Source organism: Aedes albopictus, chromosome 3 (genome assembly GCF_035046485.1).
Source record: "Aedes albopictus strain Foshan chromosome 3, AalbF5, whole genome shotgun sequence".
Lineage (NCBI taxonomy): Eukaryota > Metazoa > Arthropoda > Insecta > Diptera > Culicidae > Aedes > Aedes albopictus.
This window is the reverse complement of record NC_085138.1, coordinates 62,299,907-62,326,667: the sequence shown is the minus strand read 5'-3', so window position 1 is coordinate 62,326,667 and position 26,761 is coordinate 62,299,907. Positions and strand designations below refer to the sequence as shown.

Here is a 26,761-nt window from a genome sequence, read left to right as displayed (position 1 = left end):
TTCCGGAATATCGTTTTATTTTTGTATTTTTTTTGTGGAGGGTTCAAGTCGAATTTCTGGAAGAATCCCTAATAGATTTTTAAAGATATTATTAAATAAAATTTCACAATCAATTAAGCCTTGGGAAGTTTAAAAGCCGTAAAAGATTTATTTTCCTTTGGGAATTCCTGGAGAAATCATTGGAGAAATTTATGGAGCAATCGCCGGAGAAATTTGGTGAACATTTTTGGGAGATTTATCGAAAAACTCCCGGACGAATTTCTGGATAAATCTCTGTAAGAATGCCTGGAGTTATTTTTGTATACATATTTATATACTTATATAGAAACAACTCCAGAGATTCCTAAATATCTATATACTTATACATAAATAACTCCAGGAATTCCTCTAAATAAATCTTTTCTGAATGAAAATTTTGGAAAATTCTAAAAAAAACATAGAAGAAATCTTAGAAGAATGTAACGGAGATAATTCTGAAACAATTTAAGCGAGATTTCTTTAAGGAATTGTAGAGGCATTCACCCTAGTGGAATTTCTATATCTTAAAAAAAACTAAGGTACACCGGGGCAAGTTGAAACGGGTGGGGCAAGATGACACAGCGGGTTAGCATGATGTTTTCTAATGATAATAAACAGTTTGATCGCCATAACGCATAGTTTTTGATTCAAACAATCTTTAAACGAAGAATAAATTACCAAATTGTATTGAAATCTGTATCAAAACTTCGTGTTTCACCTTGCCCCACCCGTTTCAACTTGCCCCGGTGTACCTTATTGAATGATCCGTGAATCATCATTGAAAGAATTTCTGGAAGAATCTTCTGAGAAAATTTCGAACAAATCCAAATAGGATTTTCTAAACAAATTGAAAAAATAATCTATTAAGGATGTTTTTTCCTGGAACTCCATCAGAAATTACTCCCGGGATTCTTTCATTGATTCCTCCCGGGATTCATTCAGGGATTTCTTTTGAGATTCTTTCTGGGCTTATTCAATGATATAAAGGGGTTCCTTCAGGCATTTCTCTCGTTCTCCCTCTCAGAATTTCATCACTGAGTCCTCCCGGAATTCTTCTATTGATTCATGCCGGATTTTCTCCCGAGATTCATTCAGTTAAACTTTTGGGGATTTTCCCGGGTAACTTATAGGGATTTGTCCCGGGATTCTTTCATTGATAATTTTATTGATTTTTTCGTTGATTTCATTCCAGCACTTTTTCAGACATTTCTCCCAGAATCGTTTGAAGATTCCTTTTGAAGATTTCCATTGGATTCTTTCAGAGATTCCTTTAGATATTTCTATTCCGATTTCTTCATTCATTCTTACCGATTTTTCTTCAGGGATTTCTCTCATTATTTGTTCCAGGGAATATTTCCAATTTCTGCAACAATCTTTTCGGAATTCCATCATGAATTTCCTCTGGATTCCTTCCTAGAGTCATTCAGGGATTTCTTTAGGATTATTTCAAGGACTCCTCTTGAAATTCCGAATTCTTCAATCTAAGGTGCACCAGAGCAAGTTGAAATGGGTGAGCTAAGATGAAACAGCAAGTCGACATGATGTTATCTAATCATGATACACTTTGTCATAAATATTGTTTTTGAATCTAACAACCTTTTGTTCTAAGGATGATTTGCCCCGGAATGGGAATACAAGCAACCAAAAGACACCTTTTCGATATTTATTTTCCTGCTGCAATGAACCATGAACTTTTGAATGAAATAATTTAGAAATTGTGTCCAAGAAATCTAGCCTTGGGCCGTTCATAAACCACGTAGACTTTTTGGGGGGAGGGGGGGTCTGACCATAGTCTACGCTCCATACAAAATTTAACATTTTTGCATGGACAAAAGTCAACGAGGGGGGAGGGGGGGTGTCTGAGATGGCCAAATTTTGGTCTACGTGGTTTATGGAAGGGGGACTCCAAAAATACGCTAGTTACATAATGCTTGACCAAATTTTATAGAAACATGCCAGCCTGCAAAACTTTCACCAAAGCTGCATGAAAATAAAATATCGAAATCAATCGATGCTGTATTAATGTTTGTGTGATTCTTTCTAAATTCCAGGTTTTTCAGATTACCTACATCAAGTCTACCAAAAAAGTTTCCAAGAACTTTTTCTAGGACTTTTTCCCATTTTGTTTGGAAATGTAATGATATTGAAAAAAAAATCAAGAAATATAACAATATCAAGCATTTCTAGAACAAAAAAAAAAACGAAAAGAATTGCAAGTTTTGACTCTATGTTTGCCAGATTGCATGATATTCTATTTTAGTGCGGCATTTTGTGACAGTTTTCATCACCTAACTTTTGAAAAGAGTGTACAGCATACCTAATTTTCTGCTTCAAACAATTTTAACTCGAAGACAGTTTTTGGATTTAATCAACGTCTATGAAGATGTTTGAGGATATTTGAAGGAGTTTAGAAAAAAAATACACTGAGCGAAAGAATTATCATGGAGTTGGATGTCATATAATATAATTTTTCTAAAAACCCATAGATTTTTTTTTATTATTTTTCCGTAGAAAGCTGACTTTTTTCTGAAATATTTATATAATCTGGAAGAATTTGACCAGAAGTTCTTCTCAAAATTATTTGAACAAATTTGCTTAATTTTTAGAACATATTTTGCTTAATTTTTAGAACCTTTAGAACCTAGAAAATTTATTCGCAAGTCCTTTCTTTTTCTGAAATATCTCACAGTAGCGTTGAACTTGTTGACGTCACTTCTATAATAACACAGCGTAACAAAAATGAACTCTTGGTCTGTCTCAAGAGAAAACTTATGTGTCTCTGACAGATTCTGGGCCGCAATATCCGAATCTGGGCTCAGATTTACTCCAGCACGTCACAATTTTGTGCAATACCTCAATTTATAGGGCAAAATATGCGGTTTTTGGCTTTTTTTGACTGCCAGCCATTAAGCATGGAAATATTTTTTTAAGCAATCAAAAGGTAAATTGGTTAATTAACATCTAAAATAACGATTCATTCAAAAAATTTCGTTTCCCCAAATCAAATTTGATAGATTTAAGCATTTTATGTTAGTATCTAAACTTGCATGCAACTTTTGGAGGGTGACTTGTATTGGAAATATCGTACCTAACGTAAATCACTAAAAACTATCAAATTCGATTTGGTAAAACGAAATTTTTTGCATGAGTCGTTAATTTAGATGTTAAAGGTAAATTTTTGATTGCTTAAAAAAAAAAATGTTTCCATGCTTAATGGCTTGCAGTCAAAAAAGCTCAAAATCGCATATTTTACCCTACAAATTGAGGTATAGCTCAAAATTGTGTCGTGCTGGAGCAAATCTGAGCCCGGATTCGGAATCAGCGGCCCAAAATCTGTCAGAGACAAAAAATGTTGCGCTGTGTAATGGAAGAGGGTTTGGATACCATTGGATCATGGCAATATTTCTGAAATAATAATCGGAGCGGCCCATGCTAGTTCTGAAATGTGTTTTTTGCGCTATGTTACAAACAACGTCTACTGAAAAATTTGGAGAAATATTTGGTGGAATTTCATAGTCAAATTTAGCAGAATATGTGTAAGATTTTGACTAGTTCGTCAGGTTGAGTGTGCCTTTCATTCAACACTTTTTTGAGAATTCGCTCGAAGCTTCGAAACATTTCCTAATAATATCAATCGTGGAAGGTTTTAAGCACTATGATTGTTAAAAAAACTGAGTTATGTTTTTGTTTCCTCATGTGAAATTTTCAGAATTCTGGAGTTGACGGAATTTATAAGTTTTAAGTGAGCTCCTGTCGAATTTATTTTCATTATTAAAACTCTGACATAATTATCACAAAAAATAAGTTTCTTGGAGAAATTTCCGGACATTTTTTTAAGAAATCGTTGGAGCTAGTTCCAACTCAACACGGATGAACCCTTCCGGCTTTAAGTGTCGTAAATACATCAACAAACAACAAACAGTTCAAGGAAACTTGACGAACAAAACTCATGTCAAAAGTTTTCGTGAATCTATGCTTCTCTACACATATTTTGCCTGTTTTTAATAATCTTTTCCAGAAAATTATTCTGAAATTCTACCTCATGTTCTTCCTTCCGAGAAAAATCTCTTGAAGGAATAAAATTTATTGCCGAATTCATGATTTTTTTTTCAGAAATCGCCCTTCTATATGCGAAAAAATCTTCAAAAATTATATTTTGAATTTTTCAAGAAGTTTTTGGAAAATCTGGAGAAGGTTTGCATTTTATCCGAAAGAGAGATGGAATTGTGAAAATAGGAGTGTTCATGGTGTGGGCTAGGAGTCAGTTTTGCTTTCTATTCCGCAGAACTGTTCTGTGGCTTAATTGGTGGAAGCGTCGGTCCAGCGAATACGGTCGTGGGTTCGAACCCCACCAGAACGCGTTTTTTTTCACAATTTCATCTGTCAATTTGCCAATTGATCAACATTCGGTGTCTTCTAATTTTCAAGTTTTTTCCACTAATTTTCTGGAAAATACCTTGCAAAACTGTTCAAAGATGTTTTAAGACTTACTATAGACTTTTCTACAGGATATCTACCATAGTTTTTACAGCAAATTATTTCAAATGGACATTTCCAGTACTTTTATGAAACAGAAATTGTCACTTGATGTCAAGAAAAGATATGTTTATAATCCAATATATTATTAGGAAACCTTTTTATCTAGAATGAAACAAAAAATATAAACACGAGTAAATAGTAGATTTTCTTTTAAAAAAATCTTTTATATGAACTTGATTTATTAAAATCATATGATTTTGCACTGGCGCGGATTTGCGAATTTGAAATCGACATTTTTGTATTGGGCTGTTACATTAGAATAACAAATTAAGTTGAAATTAAAAGTCGCAAGAAATATAAAAAAAGTGTAAAACTTCTAGCGCAATTGCTGCAAAACTCTAAAGAGACTTTGTAGCACAATCTCTGGTGAATCTCTTTGGAAGTTCTTCTGGAAATTGTTGAAGAAACTGACTGAATATACAGCTCAATTTTCGATGGAATTCCCAGACAAATTAATAATCCATTTTTTTTTTGAATACTCTCTAAATTTGGTCAGCATATAGTTTATTTGAGAACTCAATGAAATTTGGTTGGAAATCTGCTATTAATTGAATATTTACGCATGATGAAAATTCCTCAAAAAAATAACGAAATACTGCAAAATATTTTTCTTTAAATCTCTACAAAATGCTTTAAAAGTTCCGAGGTTCGAATTTTTTTTTCAGAATTCTGCGAGGGACCCAAAGATTACCATCACAGACGTCATGTAAAAATTGCATCCTCTTCATCCTACATAGTTCAGGCTATAACTTTTGTAATGAAGTAAAACAATTGATTCAACCCAACTCAAATCATCACCAAAAACGCTGTACCTACCTTGCCATGATTGATGAACCCGTGCTCGTCGGCGACCTGCTCGGCAGTTTCAACGCCGCCATCCGGAATGTGCACCGCCCAGTGATGCGTGTAGTGTCCGCTGCCTTCGTAGTGATCCTCGCACACACTCACACTCCCACTGACGAACGGATCCTGTTCCACCGCCACGTTTTCACTACTGCTGACCAGATGTAGACCCCCGTCCACGACGACCTTATCACCCTTTTGATTAAGACTGCTATTACTACTAACACTATTACTGCTGCCACTACTAACTGCATCACAGTGAATCGTGGGAATTGCACCTACTAACACTACACCTACTATGTACAACACTAGGGCGGGCGAACACCGGTTCCACCACCACAGCCTTCGGGATGGCGTCGACCGCCACGCCGACGAAGATCTACTACTGCTGGCCTGTTCCGTTGAGTTACCGCTCCCGCTGGCCTCCGGACAAGGCATCGCCGGCAATGGGCAGGACTGGAGGAATGCTTCTGGCGAACTCGCCGCCACTTCTTCACCCTCGACGATCTTCCGCGACACACGATTACTGCTACATTTGGCACTTTTTCGGCGGCGACCACTATTGTGTCCACTACTACGGCGCTCAACTGTCCATCTGACGTCACTGAACATGACTTCGTCGCCACCACCACCGGTAACACTTCCGGCGGCACCTCCGATCTGATCTTCAAGCTTCATTGGTGGTCGTTTCTACAGCTCCGGCTTGCTGGTGAACTCATTAGGCTTTTCAGAACGCGCCTTTTGCTATACCTTTAGCGCCGCACATACACACAAACACAAAGACGAACAGACACTTAGTTAAGGACGCCGCAGCGTCCGGCCAGATTAAAATTGCCCGCACGAAGCACCTGAGGCGGCAACAGATTAAAAATGAATTAAACGACACTCCTCGACACCACTGCCGTCGCCGCCGGGGGTTTCTTCTCACCCAGCCAGTAGTAGAGTGGCCTTGAGCTACGGAGGGGGTGGATGGTGCTTTTCTTTAACTCAGCGGCCCCCTTCTTTCCGGACAGTGGAGATGGTCGGCAAGGCAGAACTGTGAGCGGTAATTGAATTAAAATGTGACGCTGATGATGATTACAGATTTCTTGTGCACTGAGTTGTTTCGTCGCTTGTGCCTCACGGTTGATGACCGACGGCTGAATGACTGAGCTGAGCTACGCTCCGTGTGTTGCCGAGTGGATAGACTACGGGGGAAGTTGCAATTAGCTGCGGCTCTTCTGGTGTGAGGTCCGTTTTAATCACTGATTTGCTGTGAGTGGTTTATGCGCTGGGGAAGAAAAGGAAGAGGATGAAAGCGAGTTAGAGATTTGAATTGATTTGAACTGTTTGCGTAATAAAGATTGTTATTTAAATTGGATAATAAAGATTGTTCATAAATTTGGATCAGGATAATGCGTGAATAACACGTAATGTGCTGCAGCTCAGTTAAACAAATTTGTTATTTTTTCTAAATAATCGTATTCAATGATCCTAGATGTTTATTTTGATTTCATTTTTACTGCAGCAAACCTACTAAACACTAGTATCTGATAATCGACGATGCCATACATTCATATTATTCTAAATTATGCAGATTTTTGAGCATTCTAACAAATTGCGTTTTATATATGAAATACGGATTTTTTTTGCTAGAAAGCCATTTTTAACGAAATACAGATTTTTTACCCGTGTTTCGTATGGGATATAGTTACTTATGTAAAGAGTTGCAAAAAGTTGATTTTTTCAGCACGAGTCGTAAACTTATCTAACGAGACTTGCCGAGTTTAATAAATACGAAAAGAGCTGAAAAATCCATACAACATTTTATGCAATGTTTTTTTTTCGTAATGCAACTCATTTAAGTTGCATAATGTTCATAATACAACTCAAATGAGTTGCATAATGAACATTATGCAACTTTTTTTCTCATTATTCGGCTCATTTTAGTTGCGTTATGAACCGGAACGGAAAAGTAGGTCATTATGATACTGAAATGAGTAGTATAAAATAGAAATTATGGTACTGAATTGCACAAATAGTTATTTATGCAACAAGTGGCAAAATGATGATTTTTTCAGCACGAGTCGTACATTTATCCAACGAGGCTTGCCGAGTTGGATAAATACGACGAGTGCTGAAAAAATGGAGTTTTGCAACGAGTTGCATACAACATTTTTTGCGATTACAACAAAATACTTGAGTACGATCTTTTCTGACTGTTCAAACACATCTCAAGAGAAACCACGTGCGAGCATCCATGCGCACAAGTCTGTTTTTTTAATCAGGTAGGCTATGTTTATAAGCGTCACAAGTACTCGGAGTCGCGTCGTCAATGAGCGTTGTTTTTTCTGCTGCTGCTGCTTCATACTCTATGTCTGTCTGGCTGACCAAATCGGATTTTGAAGTCGCTTCTACTCGGATTTGATCTGCCGAATAGTCATAGAGCTGCCATCGAATCAGCCAAAACATAAAAGACCCGGAAAGACCATAAGCGTTCCAGAAAACTCGTGAAAAGTGGACCCTTGCATAAGTGTCGAAAAGTAGTACTTTTCGGCACTCTTAACAGTGCTGAAAAGTTCTTCTTTTCGGCACTTTTGAGCTAGTGAAGAAAAGTAGGCCATTTCGTTACACTTGCGGCGATTGAAAAGTGCAATCATATAGCACGTAATTGCAAAAAATACTTTTTGCAATTCAGTATTATTATTTCTATTTCATACTACTCATTTCAGTACCATAATGACAAACTTTTCAGTACCGGTTCCTTCAACTGAAATGAATTGCGTAATGAAAATTAATTATATAATGTTCATTATGCAACTCGTTTGAGTTACAATATGAACATTATGCAACCCAAATGAGATGCATAATGAAAAACATCATTGCATAAAAAGAGTGATACTGATCTAAAATAAATCGTCTTGGTAAAACACCTAAAGTATCCAGAATATTCACAACGGTCGCATACACTTCAAACGTTGAAAGCATATCCATATAAGCAAGAGGGAATAACAACAGCATAAGCAAATGTGATTTTTTGTCGAAAAACTGAATAATGGAATTTTCATGTTATTGTTATTAACTTGTCTGTCATAAGCGGCAAAATAAATAACATCATAACAAAAAAAGTTCTGGGCGACCATTTTAATTACTTGTTTTGTAAGTTTCAATATCAACCTATAATAACAGTGAATTCGAAACTAAGTGTTTCAATGACATATTTTGAAATTTATTAGTTATTCATAATAATCAAAGAGCAAAATTTGTAAAAATGTCGAACTGCGTTGATGGCATATCTATAACATTTATTAATAATTATAATAAATCTATACTCTTTGTCACACATACTCGCGAATAGCAAGAGCTTGATCACTCTGTCGGAAAAATGTTTGTCGAATGGTCTAAAAATAATATATACAGTGCTAAGAGCTTCAAAATTGGTGCACTACAAGGCAAAATTTTTAAATTTTAATAATATCTATATTTTTTGAATTCCAGCTGTAATTTGAGAACTATTCTACATTATTTACTTTTGGAGCACGATTTAAAAATCCGCACGTAATAATGCATGAAGGTCGTTCTTAGACTTAAGAACTGCTTCAAAAATTCATTCAGGATTCTGTAGAAATTTCTTCAAAAAATACTAGAATTTCTTCAGAACTTCCTCTGATGATTCCTACACTTTTCGTGTACTGAAACAACTAATTTTTTATTTTTTTTTTACGATCACGATCAACGATCAAATCTGACTATACATGTCAATGGTTGCTACTCCGTGATTGATCTGTGCTGGTTCCAATTGCACTGAGATCCAAATGAATAAGGGCTGGGACACTCCACTTATTCTCAAAGTGCAATTTAAGCAGCTCATACATTTTGGATCAATAACGGCGCCGGCCACGTCCTTATAGTCAGTTGGGAAGGGAAAGGAATGTTAGAGTGTGCTTGTTTTTGCTACTAAAGACCGAGATCACCTCTGCATCCCCACAATCAGCACGGACTGGGGTATTTGTTAGATGGAAAGGATGGGAGATCTGGGAGTCACCGTTGGGTCGGTGATGCGATCCATGGATTGGGGGTTATTTATAGTGTTCGTGAAGTGTTACATTGTGTGGTGAATAAGGTGAATAAGGTCAAGCGGCACAGCACGCTTTGGTTGCATAACTTGTAGGCGTTATATACACTGTGCTGTGAGTGGAAGTTGGAAGGGAGAGAAACGACTTTTTCCCAATTCGTTTCTGGTTCTAGCGATGGCTACCCAAGTAACCAAAAGTTCAGATAAAAGGGTACTTTATAAGCTAAGCAGCTTGTTCGATGTCGCTCATTAGCCTTCTAAGCAGCTTCATTTTTAAGTAATTTTGGAACTTGAAAGTTCACATAAGCACGCTGGATAGCCTTCTAAGCAGCTTCTGACAGAACATTGTCAAAATTCATGCAGAAACAAAAATGTGTTTCAGAATCATGGGGTTTGTGATTCACGTCTGGAAATTGCTACTGATAATTATATTTTCACATATGACACTGCTATGTAGATTTGAACTGGATCCTCCTGCGTGATAGCCTGCCGACTTACCGCTGCGCTGCTGAAGACACTTGACAAAGTCAAGCTAACTTCACTACTGTACAAATGTGCAAAACTAGCTGCCGACAGAAAATCGATTCAAGTCAGACTTTACCTGCTGTCCACTCAATCGCAGCTGTAGTACTGCGGTAGAGCGTAGGGCTCTCACGCAGCGGCTGTCGGTTCGAATCCGATGGGCGGCAATTTTTTTTTTTTTGATCAAGCCTAGTATTCATTGATTTGATATATTCATATTTGTCTTTTATTCGTGTACGCTTAAACAGTTGTTTTCTGTAAAAGAAATAAATTTAATCTTCATTGAAACACAACGCTACTGAACTGAACTTCTATGAACTTGAAAGTTCCGACAAAGTTCCGACATAGCATCTTAAGCAGCTTTAAAGTTCCGCGAAGTTCAGATAAAGTTCCGAATGGAACTTTCTGGCTGCTTAAAAGACTAACAATTAGCCTTGCCGGAACTTGTGACCGAAGTTCCAGGAAGGCTCATCGTTAGCCTCTTAAGCAGCCAGAAAGTTCCGTTTGGAACTTTATCTGAACTTCGCGGAACTTGAAAGTGCATTTTGTCATGGGAAGCGGAACTTTTGGTTACTTGGGTATGAACATATGAATATACACGAGTTATATATGTAGAGAAGAGAGAGAGAGAAAGTGGATAGAAAGATACAAAAGTAGGATGAAAGGGACGGGCCAGGGATTGAACCCATGACCTTCTGCATATGAATCAGAAGCGGTAGCCACTAGACCACCAAGCCCGTTGATTACTGAAACTACTTATTTTTTGGTTTATTTTACCTATTAAACTCGATTGAACCAAGTTAGGTCGCTTTCCCTCTCTCCCTCAATGATGTTGTCAAAACCAAACAATGATGCATCTACCCAAAGGGGGTCCTTGAGCTCAATAAGCCCATTTTGGGTATATGTAATTTGACTCAAATTTGAGTTGAATAAGGTAGCGTCTTGGGTTGAATTTACCTACTCCTGGTTATTCGTTTTAAGCTGGAGGTAAAGACAATTTATCTTATGTGAGTTTAATCGATTTACTCAAATTTGACTTTTTGGGCCGAACTATGGGATTGCGTAAAAAACTCAATTTTGGGTAGTTTGGCGGTTCTATGTTCTATTCCACATTTTTCTGAAAAACCCTCCATTGATTTTTCATTCCATGTTTTTTTTTCAGTAATTGCTCGGATTTTTTTTTCCGAAATTTCCCCGCAGATTCTTTCGGAAACCCGTCATCAGATTTTTTTTTAAATTTCTTAAAAGATTCCATGTGAAATTTCTCCTTAAATTATTCCGAAAAATCTCCCACAAGAGTTCTTCCCACCACCCCGAGTGTATGGGAGATTCTAAGAATCTAAACCGAAAGAGAGATAAAGTTGTGAAAGACGGACCCGGTTAGAGTGGTGCCTTGAATCCAGTTTGATTTTCTGTTTCAAAGAATCGTTACTTGTTCTGTTTCATGTCCTCATACAGTAATAGGCCCACCATCCCTTCAGAATCCAAAGAAATTTAACGGTCATGATCATTGAGACTTATTGGACACATTAGCAATAAAAAACAGACTACCATTTGGAAAGGGTCAAAGTCATTTTATATCCATCATATGAATACTTCATATATTTCTATTCTCCTGAAATCTAATTGAAATTTTCGACAAAGTTTTCAGAATATCTGTCACTTATATCAAATCAAAAATAGCAATGTCTATGTCTAGAGAGATTGATTTCCGAAAATGATGTAACTGTTGTGAGCCTATCACCATTTAATACTATTTTCTATTTCAGATGTACAAGCGGGCAACCCTGCAGTCGTTAATAACGACGAAACATCCTTTTTATTTTTTGAAGGGTCAAGATCGCCATATCATTCGGCGCCGGGTAGACCACGTTGTCCGCGTTGTTTTTCTTTGAGCCGAGTGTCCTAAATGTTGCGGATGTGGATGTGCTTTTTTATTTTTTATTTTTTTTTCGGATTGTCAACTTTTCTACTCGTTTTACGCGATCTTGTTTAACGCAATTTTTTTGTTTTTTTTTTTCTTATTTTTTCTTTTTTCTTTCTTTTTATTTTGTTATTTCTCGGGTCGCCTTTTTTTGCTTCGCGTTATAAACATTTTTTGCAAAGTTCCGATGACCCTGGAGGGATCGGTTCTGCTTGTGCCTCGCACTGAGCCGAAACATACTTATTCATACCTTAAATAGAAAAAAAGTATCATTTGATTTTATTTTCCTTCAACTCGTTTTACGTGATTTTTTTAATAAATTGAGATGTTTTTTTTGTTGTTTTCGCGTTTTTTTTTTTATATAAATTGAGGTTTTTTTTCTCGGACCGCCAACTCTTTTTTTTTTTTTTCACGCGTTTTAAACATTTATTGTAATGTTTCGATGACCCTGGAGGGATTGGTTCTGCTCTGGCGTATCACTGAGCAGAAACATAATTATTCAAACAATGAATAGAAAAAAAAAATTTCTTTTGATTGCCGGTTTTCAAAAGATTAAATTTTAACCAAGTAAACAACCAATGCCGTGGGTCCATCGCCAGCTTTTCAGGCGAATCCTTGACCTACATAAAACATCTCTCAACCACCCACTCCGTAGTCAGGGTGGCCAGTGAATTACAGATTTTGAATTCCCGGTTTTCTCCAGGTTTTTTCCCGGAATTTTAATTTTTTTCCCGGTATTAAATTTTTACTTGAACTGAAAAAGATATTCCCTTAATCGGTTCAGGACCTGATTGTAATGGAAATTTTAATGACTTAGGATATATATCTACAATCTTCTCACATGATATAATCATGTAAAACTATAGTCAATGCCAAAGAAACAAAATTAAAATTGAGGAAGTGTTTTTTACAGTTACACAAAATTACAGTGTTTAGAGAACCTATTTTTAGGAATTCTAAAAATACCTATTCTTGGGATTAAACTATTGAAAATTACACGATGTTACGTTTTGACGTCTATATAATTATAAGAATTCCTAGAGGATTCCCATAATGAATTGCTGAAGAATCCCCAATTAGAATTCTTGGAACAAACAGCAGTAGGAAATCCCGAAGAAATTCCAAAGATCGTTCTGAATGGAATTCAGCAGAAGCTCTGAAAGAAATCCAAGAGCAAAAGCATAGACCAGCATAAACTCTTGCGGAAGACAAAAACACTCCTCCCAGAAGAAACTCTCGCCGGGATTCTAAAAAATAACTCCTGGAGAAATACTAACGCAAATTTTTGAGGAAATATTAGAAAAAAAAATCTGCGAAGATTTTCTTGTAGGAACTCCAGGAGATATTTTAGAACTTATCAAAAAACTAATATATGTTTGAATTTTCAATGAAACTTCTGAAGGAATTTTAAGAGGATCTTTTGCTTAAAACTCTGAAATATTCTCTTAAGAATTCCAATTTCTAGTGGCAGTTTTTTTACAATTCCAATGAAACATATTATAGGCTTCTGTAAAAACTGTACGTGTACGTTTGCGCAACTGTAAAGCACTTCCACATTTCTTCTCCTTTTTAGTTTAACATCAAAACATAATTTTCGCTAGGATTGATACAATATGCCTGATACTTGTGTTAAAATTTTAAAGATTTTTCTTATTGATTTCGGCTCAGATTCAGCCAATATTAACACACAGGCTTCCATGAAAAGTATTCAATCTTTTGATGGAGAGAAATGATATTACAGTTATAAGGATACTGTTGCGCTAACATGAAGCATATTGCTGAATTCCTTTGAGCAATCGCAAACTCCTGATGTTAGGTTAGGGATGGCTAAAACATTTTATTATGTTTAAATTTTGCATAATTTTGCAATTTTTTCACTCACAAATTTCAGTGTAAAGCTTTGGCTACATTGTTTTGTGTTCGTCTATCATGTTTCATATAATAGTATCGTTTGTTTTGGCTTCAGTTTAGTTGTAAATGTTGTTAAACTTCGGCACACTAACGACAATGACCTATTTACTTCATTTAGTCTGTATGTCATCAATTCCTTGTTGCTGTTAAAAGGGCAGTGCATAACGATTTTAATTTTTTAACAACTCAATATAACGCAAGCCGTATTTTCAATGTAAATTGTGTTAAACCAACAACAAGCTGTGCACTACAGATTATTCTCATGGAGAATAACAAAAAGTTGTTAATAATTAGAAATAATAGATCAGTACGGAATCAATCCAAGAAATGCAAGATTTTCCCGGTGGCAATCTGGATTCCCGTATATTTCCCGGTTTTTTCCCGATGATTTTGAATTCCCGGTTTTTTTCCGGTTCTCCCGGTTTTCCCGGTTCGCTGGCCACCCTGCGTAGTACTTATGGGAGTGTCACTGAGTCGGAGGCCTCTTAAATATGTGCTACATCAACACTTCCTTCCTCTATCCCAAGTTACGGTAAAGATGGGCGTGGCCGGGAATAATGACATTTGTGCTTTTGGTTTTCTTGCATAAGATTGGAGCAAAGTTAACTCCCCGGCCTTGTTCCGAAAAGCAATCAGAGCAAGATTAGCAAAAGGTACATGAATGTTGTTAGTATCCAATCTACGAAGTATACCGTAACTACGCTAACGCTCATAACAAATCAAAAATAGCAAGTAATTCAGTTTTGTTTTAGACAAAATACAAATCTCCAAATGAGTCGTGTTTTTATAAAAAGTTCTTCAAAAAATTTAGGAATATTGGCGGGAAGTTTTTGAATATCTCGTAAAAATTTCAGCAATGTTTTTACGCGATTCCCAATTATTTAGGTATTTACCAAAAGTTAATCTTTCTAATTCGCGTGTGAAGTCTAATATGGTGTACAGTAGCATTACCGAACTTCGGCTACTCAGTCTCAGAGAAAAAAAAACTCATGATTGCGGTTGCTCAAAATAACGACGACGATCTTCTCGTCTTGTCTTGATTTCAATTATCCAAGTATTTTTTTTTGTAATTGAGTTAACGTTTACACTGTGGTGCATAATTGATCGGACAAACGCCGATTTTCATACAAAATGGCCAAGTTTGAGATGCTGTAACTATGATTTGCGTTGATGGATTGAGCTCAAATTTTGACGCGGAACTACTTATATGCTGAATTTTACGTATACAAGATACAAAATGTTTTTGGGCACAGGTTTGGGCTTGGCAAGGCGTTCATATTGTGCAAAAGTGTTCGGACAGCGGCACGCGTGTGAATCAAAGGGGTGCCGCTGTCCGATCACTTTTGCACAATATGAACGCCTTGCCACGCCCAAACCTGTGAACAAAAACATTTTGTATCTTGTATACGTAAAATTCAGCATATAAGTAGTTCCGTGTCAAAATTTGAGCTCAATCCATCAACGCAAACCATAGTTACAGCATCTCAAACTTGGCCATTTTGTATGAAAATCGGCGTTTGTCCAATCAATTATGCACCACAGTGTATGTATTGGATGTATCAAATAAAACATTGTAACTGTAGAAATGGTAATCATCTAAAATATATACCAGAAAAAAAACATAAAATCGATTGAACGAATCTTTGTGTGTAAGGGTTAAGCTAAGTATGAATATGCTTGAATCTACCATGAAAAAGTGGACTGACAAATCATCATCAGTACATACTATTGATGTAAACATAATATGATTGAATCAAACATATTTTTTGGTCCAAACGGGTAATCAATTCTGTTAAGTTCAAGCTTCCATTTTACTTCGATCTATTGTACATATTATTCATAATAAATTCTTTAAAAGTTGTTATATAAAATTCAATGTTTATATTTGTTCCATACTGCATTCTGGTTGACATGACTATTTTTTTTTTCTTCATCAAGAAGGTTTTTTTATCTGTATTAACGAGATTTTAAGCCCTAGGCTAGATCATCTCGGGACCCACGCTTTACTTTCCTTCCAAAGGAAGAACTCACATTTTGCAAGTTCGTCGGGAGTGGGATTCGATCCCAGGTCCTCGGCGTTATAGTCAAGTGTTCTAACCATCACATCAGGTCAGCTCCTCATAAAGAAGAAGCTGTGCACCAGAATTTGTTTAAGAATGATTGAAAAAAATAATAAAGCCAACAAAATCAACGATATGCTCCAATGCAATATTAACATAATGGTAAAGAACCGAAAAGAAAAACAAATCCAAACGTCTCGAGCATTTCAACTATCTACATCTTTCTTCAATATGCTTTCTTAATTTAGACCCTACCTTTCACAGGTGCACGTAGTGATCCTCAAACAGTGATCGTTCAACTAACTTCGTTCACGCGTACAGACCTGTATTTATATGAGCAACTGTGTAAGGCTAGAGCAAGGTCCATGGTAAAATCATATGTTGTGCCGCTATGTTCATCTAGAATATTCGGGATATTTGTTTCCAAAAAGCATAACAAAATCAAAAACGATCTGAAATATTCGGTCACGTGACCTATCGCATGACATACAAATGCTCTCGAACAACGCTGTGGTTTCCATCGAGTGGCGAATGTTCGCGAACAGTTGAGAAATGACGGAATAGAAAAACGAAAACAAGTTGGTATCGTTGTCTTTTGGCGTGTTAATCGGTTCGTCACGGTGTCTATTTTGATGGTTTGTTACTTTATTGCATTTTCGTTCGGATGCATCTCTGGATGTTTCTAGATAAGTCATTCTCCTGGAGTTTCGACACTCATAAATGAGTGACTGCATTCATAGGACGGGCTTGGTGGTCTAGTAGCTACCGCTTCTGATTTATATGCAGATGATCCTGGGTTCAATCCCTGGCCCGTCCCTTTCCTCCTACTTTGTATCTTTCTATATACTTTCTCTCTGCTATCTACACATACAACTGATGTATATATTCACATGTTCATAGCCATCGCTAGAACAGAAACGGGTTGAAAAAGCCGTTTCCCTTCCTTCCAAACTTTCACTGCACAGCGTCTCATTCCTATCAAGCGAACTGTGCCGCACATCTTCAAAATAATAAAAACACACAATTCTATGGGGCTGTCCATAAACCACGTGGTCATGAGGGGGGGGGTTCGGCCAATGACCATTTTGTATGGAGGAAAAAAAAATTGTATGGACTAATGACCACGGCGGGGAAAATCCCGATCAATGTTTTTAACTGAATGCAAGCAAACATCTTTTGTAGATTACTTATTGGCACAGTTAGGGGACGCTGGGGATGCCAGACATTCTCTAAAACGGAAGTTATGAAGCATGGAGCACATACTGCTAGTTTGATTCGAATAAGAATGTAGGGAAACAGTCTAAAAATGTTCCTAAGACTCGAGAACCCGAGATATTACATAAAACATCTTCTAGAATTCCGTTGGAAATTCTCATTAAGCTTTTGCTACAAAATGGAATTTTACCAGAAAATGAAATTTTGCCATTAAAGGATTGCCAGAAACTTTTTCCAGAAATTTGCCAAATACAGGGATTTCGTCAGTAAATTGCTCAAGGTACCCTCGTAAAACAAATGTACGATTCGTGTTGTAAACATCATCATTTTGCAATTAGTTGCATAAATAAATATTATAATGTCATTAAAAGAGCAGTGAATAATCTCTGAAATATTCTCTTTGTAAGAGGCCTCCAAGGAAAGCAATCGAGTGCTGCTTCATCTTTTCTTTCGATGATTTCCCTATTTAAAATAACATCGCGTAACCTTTAGGAAATGACAACGAGTTTCTGTAAGGACTATCCCAATACTTTACAAAGAAGTGCAGAATCTTCTTCAAATATTCCATTGAGACTTTTGCTAGAGATATCTTGAAACCTAGTAGAAAATTTATCAGGGCAATCATTTTAAAAACAATACATCGACAAATTACTTTTTGAAAAATCTAGAATCTTGCACTTTTGAATTTTTACAAATTTTAAGGTGACCAGGCTATCTCTGAGTAATGCCATCCAACATATTACTTAACTCTGTTTTAATAAATGAAATTGGTTTAAACCATGTCTGGCAATTCGGGGTTCGTAGATTCAATCTTGGATATTATCTTTCTAAAAAAAAAAATCAGTGTTAGCATAGCATGAATACTTGCACAAATCTTGGATGGAGTTGCAAAGTTGAATATTTCCATTGACATTGCTGATGTCGCTACTACACTCCCGTGCAAAAGTTTGGGGTCACCCCCTCGAAAACATGGAAATGTTTTTCGGTCATATCTCAGTCATCTTTTATTTAATCCACTCGTTCTTAGACTCTTCCAAAAGATAAAGAGTTAGATTTGATTCGTAGGTACTTTTCACAAATTTCATATGAAATTTTTAGTATGAACAGTTTACCTAAACTTACATGTTTTTCCTAAATCTGTACGAAATATTGTTTTCCGTGTAGTTCAGAATTGGGTCGACCAAATTTCAAAATTAAAGTTGCATTAGAACCCTATTTCTATCCTCTTTGAGAGCCATTCATTAGATTTTAGCGAAAAAAATCATAACATAATTTAAATGATCGAGTTAGGTTTACAAGTCACCGTGCAAAAGTTTGGGGTCACCCCTTAGTATGCTGCATCGTGCCAAAGTTTGGGGTCACCTTCCAAATGAAGTCTGAGTCGGATTTTTATTCAAATCGTCATTGTTTTTGGTGCAACTCCAATTCCTTCTTTGATATTTGAATGGCAAGACACAAAAATGGTTATGAAATGTTCATAAACTAAGCTCTAGACTAATTTAAGGTAGAAAACGGTATATAAAATCCATACTAAACCAGCTAAGTTCGTTATATAAAGTGCAAAAGAGGATGGAAGTGAGATAAAAATGACTAATTCGTGAATTCTACCCTATATAACTGTAAGTGTTATAACCACAAACATACCATTACCCTAAAATCCATAAGTTTCAGCAATGTTACATATTTTATTTTAATAAATATGCCATATCAAAAAATTATCCCTTTGCTTTGCACCAAAACCCAAAATCTCGAATGTAATAGTACATTCCGAGAAATGTCATTCGTTGTTATGGATTTTGGGGTAATGGTATATTTGTGGTTTTAACACTTACTGTTATATAGGGTAGAGTTCACGAATTAGTCATTTTTATCTCACTTCTATCCTCTTTAGCACTTTATATAACGAACTTAGCTGATTTAGTATGGATTTTATATACCGTTTCTACCTTAAATTAGTCTAGAACTTAGTTTATGAACATTTCATAATCATTTTTGTGTCTTGCCATTCAAATATCAAAGAAGGAATTGGAGTTGCACCGAAAACAATGACGATTTGAATAAAAATCCGACTCAGACTTCATTTGGAAGGTGACCCCAAACTTTTGCACGATGAAGCATACTAAGGGGTGACCCCAAACTTTTGCACGGTGACTTGTAAACCTAACTCGCTCATTTAAATTATGTTATGAATTTTTCCGCTAAAATCTAATGAATGGCTCTCAAAGAGGATAGAAATAGGGTTCTAATGCAACTTTAATTTTGAAATTTGGTCGACCCAATTTTAAACTACACGGAAAACAATATTTCGTACAGATTTAGGAAAAACATGTAAGTTTAGGTAAACTTTTCATACTAAAAATTTCATATGAAATTTGTAAAAAGTACCTACGAATCAAATCTAAATCTTTATCTTTCGAAAGAGTCTAAGAACGAGTGGATTAAATGAAAGATGACTGAGATATGACCGAAAAACATTTCCATGTTTTTGAGGGGGTGACCCCAAACTTTTGCACGGGAGTGTATCTACAATGTCATAGATTCACTCAGCTCCACACACCTGGCCAAGTCCTTGCAAGCATTTATAAATCCCTTCATCAACTTAGAAAGAGCCCAGAACTGAAGCATCTTCCAATAGATGAAAGGATGTTGAAAATAGCGAACTTTCAACTTATATGCAGTTATAAAGTAAATATACTGAAGAAGAATTATTTATGAATAAAAAATATTGGAAAGATCTCACCAATTGTTGTGGTTTTTTTGTGGTTCAATGCCGATCATCTAATTGTCTTGATTAATGTTCTTCTCAGTAAAGAACAACACAATACTCAGCAAAGAACAACACAATACTCTTCTTCTCAAAAAAAAAAATCAGTGTTGTAGAGAAAATCGCTAAACAAAAATGTGTTAAAAATGTAGATGCCAACAATGATTGAATTATTCCAAATAATTAAAAAGAATTTCTGAATATCAGCAATACATGCATTTTTTTTTCAGGCATACAACCACGTCACATATGTACCTTCAAAACCAGAAATTACTGACACAACTTTTTCCAAAACATTTCTAGGTCTTTTAATTGTCTTTTAACTCTCCTAAGATGTTCGGTTTTTCTTAGTTTTTTTTTTTTTAAATTTTTCGACCGTTTGAGCTTCAAATTGAATCTTTTTTGGCTTCATGAAGTCACCGTAATTATACTGGACTTGTGTAATGAAGTAGACAAATAAATGCTTGATTTGCGCCACTGGACTTAAGAGGATGCAATCCATGGTGTATTATGGACGATTTGAATTTGCGTTGGAGACTTGGCGCAATGACCAACACAATTAAAAAACAATATAAATTTCGTTAAGTACTGTTCCTTTGAATTTCACTAAGAATTTGCATCCTTTGACAGATACGTATTTCGACCTCAACTGTAAGGTCGTCTTCAGTGTCTTGTACTTGACTCGACTTGAGTACTTAACGCGATTTTCTTTTTATTTACAGATATTCCCCTAACAAGCCCAGGTTAATCATCAACAATATAAATTTAAATTCTTCAAACAAAGGTATCAAATTCTATTTTTCTGTTTTTGTAGTAGACCAGAGCACATTTCAAAGAAGATATACCATAATAAAGATATTCTTGAGCCAAATTGCTCGTTGTTACCTGTAGCTTCTTGATTTGTTTGTTTTCAAAACAGGATGAACGTGAGGACATATAATTAAGAATTGTACTCTTTTTTCTCAGGATTCCTGGATCAGCTCTTACCCGGGTAGAGGTGAATGACAAACCAATAACTAAAGAATAACATATTTTGTCATCATATCTTAATTTGCAATTCTTTAGTTTTTTTTATGAATAGCTCAGAATGACACATAAATAACAAAACATGCTATCATTGTTAAACTTGTAATTGGCGAGTTATTATTGAGTAGTATAATAACATAGTAATAACAAATATTACTATCATACTATCAGCCAAAATATCAAAACAATAGCAAAATTTATCGTCATATTAAAATATGTTATTATTTTGACATTATTTTTGCTATTATTTTGTTATTACAATGGCAAAATCTGATATTCTTAAGTTGTTATGCCATATAAATTTAGTTATTATTTTTGATATTTTAACTCTTATTTCAAACAAACTAATAGCAAATTTTGCCATTCAAATATTCTATTTTGATGGTAAAATCCCGGGTAGAGGTGAATGGCAAACCAAAAACAAAAGAATAACAAATTTAATTATCATAACTTATTTTGTCATTCATGAGTTCTTCATGAAGAGTTTAAAACAACATGTGAATAGCATAATATGATATCATATCAAAATATGCCATTCGCTTGTCATTTATCAAATTTGGAAGAATAACTACTGAATGTCTTATTTTGCTATCATAACAAATTTTGCAATTGGTGAGATATTGTTGACCTCTTACGAGTTTGATGAACCATCGCAGTTTGGCACTTATCAAGAACAACATAGTGGCAAAATTTGAATTTTGGTTATTCTAATGATAATTTTTTGATAGTTTTTTTAGTCGACAGGCGAATAACTAATTTTGATATTGTTCTGTTTTTAATAACTCAATAATGGTATATTTTGCAATTCTCAACGTTAAACTTTTTTGTTCTTGATTTGTCATTGTAATGTCAAAATTTGACATTCTTCAGTTATATCATAGAACAATGTCAGTTATTATTTTTGCCCTTTTGTTACTTATTTCAAACAAACCAAATTTTACCATTCAGTAATTCTTTTTGAATGGTAAAACTTGCAATTGTTTTGTAATTCTTTTCTGCCCGGGATTTGCCCTTCATTTGCCATTTCGCTTCACCTGGGTAGTGAAGTTCTTAGATAAATTTCTGGAGAAGTTTTATTTAGAATTTTCAGAAGCAATATTATTGAAACTTCTGATAAGGTACACCGGGGCAAGTTGAAACGGGTGGGGCAAGATGAGACACGAAGTTTTGAAATAGATTTTAAAACAATTTTGAAATTCTTTCGTCGCTAAAAGATTGCTTGAATCAAAAACTATGTGATACGGCAATCAAACTGTTTATCATCATTGGAAATCATAATGTTAACCCGCTGTTTCATCTTGCCCCACCCGTTTCAACTTGCCCCGGTGTACCTTATTGAAATTATGATAATTATGGAAATATTTTCTGGAAAATGCTAACTAAATTCTGAATTTATCTGTGAGTGTTTTTCAAATTATCTACATTTTTTGGATTTTAAAATATTCTAAATTACCAGAACATCCGTTACTCTGCTAAAATAGCAACAAAAGATAGTGAAATTTATTTTCAGTTGTATTCAGAAAAAAAAATCTGGAATCAAAACATGAACGATTTTCTTGAGTAATACAGTAGAAGTTCGAAACCGCAACATTTTTACATTTCACTTAGCGAACGAAGTTTACTTGTCTATCGAATAAGGGTCGTGAGTTCAAATCTCACCTGAGCTGTGGATTTTTTTCCCAATTTAACCAATAATTTTCCATATCAACCCATTACTCATATTGCTCATTACAATAACTAAAGAATAATATATTTTGTCATCATATCTAAATTTGCTCTTCTTTAGTTTTTTTATGAATAGCTCAGGATGACACATAAATATCAAAACATGTCATCATTGTAGAACTTGTAATTGGCGAGTTATTATTGAATAACGTAATAACAAATATTACTATCATACTTTCAACCTTAATATCAAAACAATAACATAATTTAAAATCATATTAAAATATGTTATCATTTTGACATTCTTTTTGATGTTATTTTGTTATTACAATGGCAAAATCATTTATTCTTTAGTTGTTAAGTCATAGAAATTGAGTTATTATTTTAGTTTTTTCATTTCTTATTTTAAACAAACTATTAGAAAATTTAGCCATTGAAACATTCTATTTCAATGGTAAAATTCACCCTTCATTTGTCATTCCACTCTACTCGGAGGTGTCAACAAACCATTCATCTCTTAAAGAATGGCTCCAATTCTAATGCAAATAATGACAGTTTGACATGTGTCAATTTCCCAATGAGTAATTCTCGCTGAAACCAGACCGCCATTTACATAAAGTCTGGAATTTAAATTTTTTCTTGCTTATTCGCTAGAATATGATAAAAAAGGATGGTTCGGTAAAATTGATGGACCCCTCGCTTGGCAAGGGGCTGACAAGGTGACAAAAATGACGATTTTTCATCAAATTGCACCTAATTTATCGCATAATATCTCAAAATTTAATGTTGTAACATATGCCGTAAACCGGGGTCAAATTGATCTTCGGGACGAAATTGATCAGACGTTTTTCCCTTAGAAAAAGCATATTTTCAATAGTTTCCTCTCAAGTGTCGTGCTGTTCGAATCAGATACTAAACGATATTATGAGGAAAGTATTTGAAAAATCTTTTATCTACATGGAAAACGACTGATCAATTTCAACCCGATGATCAATTTGACCCCAGTTTACAGTACAAAACTTCACTTTTCTATAAAGGGAAAGTATAGACCTTTCATTTGAAGTTGAAATTTTTTCGGCAGCCATCTTGGATTTGGTCGCCATTTTGAATTTTATCATTAAAGTGCTATTTTCGCTGTGTTCGCAACCACCGATTTCAAATCCGAATCATTAGAAACCTGAAAGTCTAAGCTTTCCAAAACATTCAAAAATTTGGGTATGCATTGACCGCAACAATGATATATCGATTAAAACGTTAGGCGACCTCCCATTTTCCCATACATTCTCACGCACGCATCTGATTTAAGTTAACGGGATCGGTGGAATCGCATGCATGTGGGTGGCGTCTGCAGCAAAATGTATAGGATAATAGGAGGTCGCCTAACGTTTTCATCGATATATCATTGTTGCGGTCAATGCACACCCAAATTTTTGAATGTTTTGGAAAGCTTAGACTCTCAGGTTTCTAATGATGAGTTCGGATTTGAAATCGGTGGTTGCGAACACAGTGAAAATCGCAATTCATTGATAAAATTAAAAATGGCGACCAAATCCAAGATGGCTGCCAAAAATGTTTCAACTTCAAATGAAAGGTCTATATTTTCCCTTCATAGAAAAGTGAAGTTTTGTATATGTTACAACATTAAATTTTGAGATATTATGCGATAAATTAGGTGCAATTTGATGAAAAATCGTCATTTTTGTCACCTTGTCAGCCCCTTCCCAAGCGAGGGGTCCATCAATTTAACCCAACTAAAGTGGTTTTCATCATTTTTTATCATATTCTTGCGAATAAGCAAGAAAAAAAATTAAATCCTAGACTTTATGTAAACGGCGGCCTGGTTTCAGCGAGAATTACTCAATATAAATATGAATAAATCTGAACAGCTCTAACATGTTATTCTATGAGGAATAAGTCAGCAATATTGCATAATCTAAAAGACAAAAGAAAAAAAAATATTGCATAATCTAAAAGACACTCTTTTAACATTTCTTCGAACTGACAGGAAAATTTTTAGTGGAATTTTGTAATAGATGGCGTGTGCTAGGCAAAATGCTGCATTACTACCTAGTATATTCCATGGAGTAAATCTCTAAAAGTATGTGAAGAACTTTCCCAAAAAAAATTGTAGATGATGTTTAAGAAATTTGGAAATTTGAAAATTTATGAAGCAAGGATCCATTTGAATAGATTGTTAAATACTCCAATTTCACTTTAACTACTACTTGCGGATTCTCGCAAGATGCAATTCCTTTTGTCGTTTTGAGAAAAAAAGAAACAGTCTCAGTCGTATAAAAGCTTTAAAGAAGCTCCTATATAAATACCCAAAGAAAGTATCTATGTAAGTTGACCTAGGAAATTTCTTAAACAAATCTGCTTCTCGATGTTCTGCCAATAGCTTCGAAATTTATTCCCTTTACAACTTTTTATCAGAAAAGTGCTGCTCGAGTAAGCTGCCCTGATATTCTGAAAATTAGTCTAAATAGGGGGATTAGGGGCATAATGCACACCCGGGGCGAAATGGACACCCCTGTTTTTGCCGAAACCGTTGACTTCTATGTAAAACTTTCAATGCATAAGTGTAAAGGAACAAGTCATGCTTCTATTTTTCAAAAGTACCATTTATATTGCTCCAAAATAACCAAAATATCATTGAAATTGAAATATGTTTTTCATATGGTGAAATTCTTATAATTTCGAAGCAGCAGCAAATAAGGTATTACGAGTGTTGGAGTGTGTCCACCATAAAAACAAAAGAATTGATACCTTATCTACATTTATACGGAGATTTAGCAATGGATAAAGTCTTTTATTTTTGATCAAAACTTACTCAAAAAAGTAATTTCAATGTTGTAGTCGATTCGGGGCGAAATGAACATTGGCAATTATGAATGGATGTACGCGCATTGCATACTGTTAGGCGTTTAAAATTTTTGGAATAAATCAATCCGATTATTTAAGCCTAAAGTTTAATTATTTAACTTTGATGTTATGTAAACTCGTCGTAGATGGAGTATTATATCTGTGGTATTGATCTCCGTAAGCAAATTACTTAACTTGTTGGTGTAAACAAAGAATTAGCATAAAATATGCAGGGGTGTCCATTATGCCCCGATGGGTGTCCATTTCGCACCGTACCTTTCCTGCCAGCCCTCAAAAACACACGGTTAACAATTCATTATTTCTTCACAATAAAGACATTCTACAAGCTGTAAATATTTGAAATACGTAGGAAATAAGTTAAAGCTGTTAGCCAACTGATAATATGTTAAGTTTTTCTCTGTTATACAGGCCTAACGTACTCATTTGCTTAGGGTGTCCATTATGCCCCTAATACCCCTACATTTTGCCAAAAGTTCCCCACGAAAAATTCTGCAAGTTTTATTTTTATAAATCTGTCAAAACTCATCAAACTGTATATAGTCACAATGTCATAAAGAATACCATAAGAAATTCATCTCAAATGTTTGTTGAAGTTTTTTCTAGAAATTTTATCCGAGATACTGCCAAGAATTCTCCTGTTATATATTTTTTAAAAGAACATCTGCAGGAACTCTTTCAGATTTTTTTTTCAAAATTCTGACTAAAAAGTCTTGAGTTACATTTGGGAATGTTTATATCCAGTTCTGCAAATTTAATTTTATCCAGATTCAATCATCTACAGCTTATTTGCATCTAAAAATATGATGCATGAATCCTCTAATACTTTTTTTTTCTGTATTAACGAGATTTTTAGCCCTAGGCTAGTTCATCTCGGGACCCACGCTTCCCTTCCGAAGGAAGAACCCAAATTTTGTGAGTTTGTCGGGAGTGGGATTCGATCCCAGGTCCTCGGCGTGATAGGCATGTGTTCTAACCATTACACCAGATCCGCTTCACCCTCCAATACTCATTTTTTATTATTTTGATCTAAATATCATTTTTCGTAACCTTAAATCGATTAAAACATGTTTTGAAAGGTGATTCCTTTAATTTGCGATTTCGTACATTTTTGTTATCGATTTTACTAATTTTTAGTTTTGATCCCCAAAAGTTTTATCAATAGTCCATTAAATCTTATTCTGGATGAATATAAATACTTTATTCGTAATTGAAAGTATTTGAAAATCCTAAATACCTAAATATTTTCAATTGCCATAACATAACTCTGTGTCTTCGAAAAATGAAAAAAATCTTAACAATGAAATGATGACTTAAATATTAGTTTTTGTTATTGGCTC

At 35.0% G+C, this 26,761-nt stretch overlaps 1 protein-coding gene across 2 annotated transcripts in view; it reads right to left on the bottom strand.

Moving 5' to 3' along the window:
- Positions 1-26,761, bottom strand: part of LOC134284327 (uncharacterized) — a 161,736-nt gene that overhangs the window by 47,144 nt on the left and 87,831 nt on the right. For both annotated transcript variants that reach the window (XM_062843165.1, XM_062843166.1), the window contains exon 2: positions 5,374-6,670. In XM_062843165.1, the coding sequence (XP_062699149.1) occupies positions 5,374-6,078 (705 nt within the window). In that variant the 5' untranslated portion in view covers positions 6,079-6,670. The remainder of the gene's footprint in view (positions 1-5,373; positions 6,671-26,761) is intronic.